This window comes from Carcharodon carcharias, chromosome 3, assembly GCF_017639515.1.
Source record: "Carcharodon carcharias isolate sCarCar2 chromosome 3, sCarCar2.pri, whole genome shotgun sequence".
NCBI lineage: Eukaryota > Metazoa > Chordata > Chondrichthyes > Lamniformes > Lamnidae > Carcharodon > Carcharodon carcharias.
Genome location: NC_054469.1, coordinates 51,516,227 through 51,522,264, shown reverse-complemented (window position 1 = coordinate 51,522,264; position 6,038 = coordinate 51,516,227). Strand labels below are relative to the sequence as shown.

Below are 6,038 nucleotides of genomic sequence, written 5' to 3'. Positions count from 1 at the left end.
TTCTAAGACAAAGAAATGGCTGCTTTTACTATTGCCCCAACATTAAGAGGGGAGATAAATAGGAGATGAGGTGAAGAAGAAAGTTTCCTTTCACATTATTAGTTAATGAAGGAAGAAATGCAGCTAAGTCCAGCTTGTTGTGCAGTCAAGCTAAAGGCTCACATAGTCATTACTACCCTTCCTTTTGAATCCATTCTATTAGCTGCAAATAAAATATTAGAGCTCGCCCTCTGAAAAAAAAGTCATTTAATTAGGAAGTTTGGTCTACAATAAAACCAAGATACCTGATCAGAATTAGAGAAAAAATATATTTTCAGATTTTTACAATAATTGGAACAGGAAACATATAAAGAGCAGGAGTGGACACAAGTATACATCAGTTTATCTCCATTTCTGCTAGCTCAAAAACAAAAATCTTTTCCTTTTGTTCCCCCTCTCCCCGAGCTGTCTGAACTGTTTCTAGAAACAAGTGTAGAATTCATCCTTATACAAAGTGTGCAAATGAGAAATTTTTGGAAACCTTCACAGAGGCAAGGACTCTATGTGTAGAATATATTAAAATCAGGTCCCTTGTTCAACCTTGAGTCTTCTTTAAAATTACTGTTCTCAGTAAGTCCATGATTGTCTTTTCACATAAAGTGCACTTGTCCAGCAGAATAGAACCACGAGCGGCTCAAGTTAAAACCTCGGGTCATACAAACTCCAACTTTCCATGTCCGCTGTACATCCCCCAGTGAACCAGAGAGAGAAGCTTGTCATTACTGAGGTCAGAGTGCCTGATTTTATCACAGGTCATACAGCAGTTCTCGTGGCCAGTCACAGGTACCATACACTCCAGATCCAACTTGGCCACCTGCCCCTTTTTGGAGTGGTGCCCGTGGAAACTATAATGCAAACGAGACAACATCTGCCGCCGCTGGTCCTGAAGTCTTTTGTTTTCGCTGCGAAGCATTCGCAGGGCCAGCATGATTAGCAGCACTAAAATGAGGCCCCCGGCGATGGGCACCGCAATAACTGCAGCTCTGAACCAGAGCTCCTTCGAGGAAGTGAGTTCTTGAACCCTGGTGATCAGGTTCTTATTGGAGTCCTGATGGTACCGAGTTCCCTGGTCTGAGAAGGAGGAAAAGACACACAAAAAAAAATGCAGAAGAGTGAGCAGAACTGGTACACTTAACAAACAACTGACTTTTGCATTAATCTCAGTCCAATCCCCATTTGTATGAATAATTTACAGTCCTTTACTCTCAGTCCTAGGAGTCATTAGTTGGTCATTAATAGGTTGCCCATGCAGACAACCATGTTTTTAACAAATTCCATAAAAATATTTCAAAAATCAAATCACCCCTACTTAAATGGCAAATCTGAACAATAGTCAAATTAAGTACTTAGGAGATTCATGCATTCTTACTCCTACCATCTCCAAAGTTTTAATAGCAAACAGAACAAGACAAGCAAGATAGCACTGAGGTTCAATAAACCAAAATCCAGGAAACTTTTACATTAACCTAATTTGCTGCCCCAGAAAGACAACAAAATACTTAACAGGGAAAGCCTTTTACTAGTCCTCTAATGTTAGCAGAGACACATAATACCTTCTGCTAAAGATTCAGCTTGTATCTTGCCATTCCCTCCCTGTGTCTCTAATTACATTAACAAAATCAATACCAGCCATCCAAAGTCTTGGCTGTCATCGCCTTATGGATCAGGCAGAGGTTTAGCAGGGGGAAGCTCTCTTACCAGAGGTCTCACTTCCAGGATGTGAAAGAACGTCTTGGAGCCCTCTATAATTGCACATATCCTCATGACAGCACTCCAACATGGGCCAGGTCCCTGTGTGATTCTGTGATCTTTTGGCATGGCAAACGCTTGCTGAATTTGAAATAGTGTCTAAGCACCCATGAGTTAAGGGAGAGTTCGTGTTCTGGGGGTCCAGGAGCCTTGAAAAACATGCCGACAGTTCCGATTTGCACATGTAACCCGTTGCCACACAGTTAGATGCATCACAGTAGCATCTAATTTCACCTAAAGTTAAAAAGGAAAAAGTTAATTACTGATCAGACTTGGCCAGTCATTATGAAACATGAATTATTAATTTGCTGCACTGTAAGAGACTGATTCTCAATTGCTGATGTGTACTTTTTGTTTTGAGCTCACAGAAAAGTTGATAATTAGCAGTTTGCTCCTTCCAACTCCCTGAGCCATGTCTCCAAGCATCCGAGTGTACTTGGTTATTAAACTGAAATAAGTTTTTCCAACCACAGTCTACATAGAAAACGCAATAACTGGAGTACTGGCAAAAAAAAAACCATTGGCTGGGCTGAAGTCTGCTGATCAAGAAACTTCAATGAAATGGCAGATCATGAGAAACTCCTGCATCAAAACACAGCACTTCATAACGGCACTGCCCCTTCAAACTGGTGGAAATGAAGCAGGTACAGAAGGGGCACAAAAGGGCTTTTCTTTTCAAGATAGTTTCTTGCAAATGCCTTTCAGGCAGCATTCTAAAACAAGAACCATGAAGCTTATAATTAGTGGTTTGTTTGCCAAAGACAATTTCTTTCAACCCAAATGGAAACTGGTATTTAAATAAAGTGAAACATCTTACGAACAGCAGGCTCGTCCTGGCTTTATATGCAAGCTGACTTATGATGGGAGGCAGCAAACGCCGTGCTTTTAGCAATCCGCAATGTTGGAAATCACCAAGAGATTTCACAACAAAAAAACTTTTATGAAGTAGGCGCCTTGGCAGGCGCCTCTCTCCGACCACAAACAAGCTTCAAATAAAAAATGCACGTGCATCTCTCGTTTTAAATTTTTTTAGTAGCTTCCGTTATTGAGAAATTACTTATAAGTTCTCTTTGTATGCAGCAGAACTAAAGAAGGCTTGCCACATTCGCCTGAACGCGATCAGATTTCAACCACCTAAGCTCAGCTTTTAACGCTAACTGATCCCAAAGAGTAACTCCCTGCCCCTAATGACTCAGGGCTAATGGAAGGCAAAGGATCGGCTGTGTAAAATTACTAATGCGGATACATTAGTTACGGTTCCACGTTCAAACCATCCCCTGGATTTAAAACCTATAGACCTCAGAGCTAGAGTCCAGTTTGCAAAACTCACTGAGCCAGAAGCGCGTCAGCCTTGAAAACTTGGATCTTTAAACCAAAAAAAAGATCGATGCAGCTCAAGCAGCCATTCAATCTTTGCTGTACTTTGGTTTTATTTTAAAACGAGCTTGTACTCCGCCAAAATGCCTACAGGAGACACTACAGACTTTTTTTTTAAAAAGAAAAAAGTAAAGCTTTTGATGTGAACTGGCAGGAGAGAGAGAAAGCCTGTGATCCCCTAATTATATCATTATCAGGCACATCGTTTCAGTATCGGTGACTTATCATCAGTCTGGATCACTCCCAGGTCTTGTCTTTGATGCGGCCCGAAAAAGGCCCAGCTGCTGACGACAGGGCTCTTTTTTGACTTAATTACAGGTTTGTACCAAAAAAATAAATAAAAAAAAGTAACATACAATGAGGTTGCTCATCCTAACCCCCAGCGCCGATTAGCGAGTGCAGGAGATCAGTTACAAGCAAACACCAGGAAAATGGATTATATATCTGCAGAAGATTTTTAAAAGGCTGTGAAAGTTAAATCTTTTGTAACTTGTATCCCCGCTGTGCAAGCCAGAAACATAACATGACCCAAGAATTCATAGCGAGTGCTTAAATTTTTAAGATTTGAGGATTTCCAGAGTCTATTTTAACTTAAGTAAACTTTAATTTCCATCCATTCTCTGTCCCTCCCCCGTCCCGGTCCGAGCGAAAATTTTTTTTAAAAAATGTACTTATATATTTTTCTTTTAAAAAAGTTGGTGCCCTTTTTAAAATCCGCTTGGGGCTATACTGTAACCTTTTAAGATGGAACCAGTCCTTTGCTCTTAGCGTTTAGAAATTCATTAAGGGCGGCTAACAAAAACATTTTGACAACCGCTTGCCCCTTAGGTCCACTTACATCAATGGAGGGCAATGAACTGCCACAAGCAAGAGTATATTCATCCAGCAATGGGGATCGGTGGCTGTGTGTTAAAATAATGTCAATGCCAGGATTGTAGAGGGGCAAACACATACATTTATACAGTTATTCAGAGTGGAATGAATTCAGGCATTTTCAGGACTTCTAACAAGCAACAGAAGGTGTATGCTGAAGGGATCACCACTCGCCTCCCGAGATGAAGGTACATAGCTGCACTCCTCTTCCCCCATCACCCTCACTCACCTTTAGTCAAGAGGATCGCCATCGCGCACAGTTCCAGCTGTAGCCAAATCGAGATGAGATTCGGATGGCGATCCATTTAAGTTGCACAATTTTTTTAAGCCAAGTTCTTGGACGTGAACTTCCAGACTGATTTCCCCGCCAAACTACGCTCTTTTCACCCCTTCCAAGTCTTTGGCTGGATCTGCTGGAGATCTCGTGGCTGGACTTGTCCCTCCTCCTCCTGCTGCTGCTGATCTTCACAACACAAGCTCCATAGAGCGAGCAGCCGCCGGCCGGCCTGACTTGCCGTGGATGCTGGCTCACTCTGCCGCAGGTAAACTGACTCCCTCTCTCCGCTCTCGGTGCTTTTTAAAAGCGGCGACTGCAGCCTCCAGTGCAGTACTCCACCTTCCCTCCCTCCCCCTCCCCCGGCGCCGCTTTAACGCTGTCCCACTCAATGCCGAGCCGCTCTGAATGACAACAACCCCACCTCTTGTATCCATTGCCCCGCCCTCCTCAGTGCAAATAACCAATCAGCCCCTGAAATATCCTTGGACCCGCCCAGAGTCTGGAGCCAGAGACGGGAATGGATTGACAGTACAGGGGCGGTACATTCCGCCCCTCAAGCCTCCAGTGATTGGTTCTGGCTGTTTCCGAGGTAACGTTGCTGCTGGAGCCGAGTTGGTGAATGGGATATTCTATTCTGTCAATCACACCCCGTTCACAGGTTAATTCATACTGTGACTGTCCTCTGGGAATTTCCCAATATAAAAAGCAGCAGCAGGCAAATTTTTTTCCCCATTTCTAACCTTTTCAGACGTCCCACTACCTCTCCCAGAGAAAAGAAAACATCTCGTTTCAATTCCCCTGAACGTACAGCGTAGTTTACATTGTTTTAAAGCAGTGAGAATTGTAATAGAAAAACTTAAATGTTGCCCCTGTATATCACCAGGAAAAGTTGGCTGTAAGAATAATAATGTAGAATCGATTTAAAGGGCTAATTTTTAACTGGTCAAACTGATAGCTTTAGGTTTAAACGGAAGTAAAACGCGCCAGTACAGTTAAAGAGTATATTTTACACTTTTACACAGAATGGAATATATATGGAATAGGAAATAATTAACCTTTACCTTAATATTGTATGAAATGTAATGACTTGTTAAGATTGAATACAGACTCCACCTTGTTGGTAAAGTTGAGACAGTGGTTTGTATTGGAATAACGCTTGTCTACACATCATTATGACTCATTACCCTGAAACATAATGCGCAGTCTTGGTTCAGCAATGAACCACGACATTCCAGATCCTATAATCAAACATTGCGCTTTTTTTAATTTGCAAATTTGTTTTAAAATCATTGCCGAGTAATGTTACTTTTTCAAATCATGGGCGTTTCCATCACAAGAGTCGATTTGGGACAAGGTCGGTCGCTAAGGAGGTTAGGGCATTTACTGTAATACAGTTTAAAGAATTAATTTGGAATGGCTGCAGTTGCTACAATGTCCCTTGAGCGAATATTCCAGAGGTGGCTGCTGGATATATCAGGCCATGCGCTGTGTAGGGGAATGGGAGTTCACGTTAGACTTGAGAGGCAGAGAGTTTGTGTTTGTGTCTTACGGGGAGGAGGAGCTGCAGACAGTTAAGTTAAATTAGCAATCAAAAGACACCCGGCGCCACGGAGACAGAGAGAGCAACTGACAGTCAATTATCAGCCTCAAAACAATACGATGCAAACACCGTCGATTGTGATCAGTATCAAGCCAATGGAATATTGTCAGGGATATGTTAATT

The 6,038-nt window shown here is 42.2% G+C and overlaps 1 protein-coding gene across 1 annotated transcript; it reads right to left on the bottom strand.

Annotated features, from left to right (window-relative positions):
• Positions 1–288: 288 nt before the first annotated feature.
• On the bottom strand, positions 289–4,669 carry bambia (BMP and activin membrane-bound inhibitor (Xenopus laevis) homolog a). The gene is made up of 3 exons (XM_041183283.1): positions 4,268–4,669; positions 1,738–2,022; positions 289–1,110 (listed from the first exon to the last, which is right to left on the bottom strand). Exons 1-3 carry the CDS (start codon positions 4,341–4,343, stop codon positions 692–694), a joined length of 780 nt encoding a protein of 259 aa, XP_041039217.1. The 5' UTR covers positions 4,344–4,669; the 3' UTR covers positions 289–691.
• Between the last annotated feature and the right edge of the window lie 1,369 nt (positions 4,670–6,038).

What these genes read in the sequence shown, in the direction of transcription:
- bambia (XM_041183283.1), bottom strand. Translation starts at nt 4,343, where the DNA reads ATGGATCGCCATCCGAATCTCATCTCGATTTGGCTACAGCTGGAACTG. An exon ending in GGCGATCCTCTTGACTAAAG is followed by an intron (nt 2,023 to 4,267) that starts GTGAGTGAGGGT and finishes TTTTAACTTTAG; the next exon opens with GTGAAATTAGATGCTACTGT. An exon ending in TCCTGGAAGTGAGACCTCTG is followed by an intron (nt 1,111 to 1,737) that starts GTAAGAGAGCTT and finishes CCTCCTTCTCAG; the next exon opens with ACCAGGGAACTCGGTACCAT.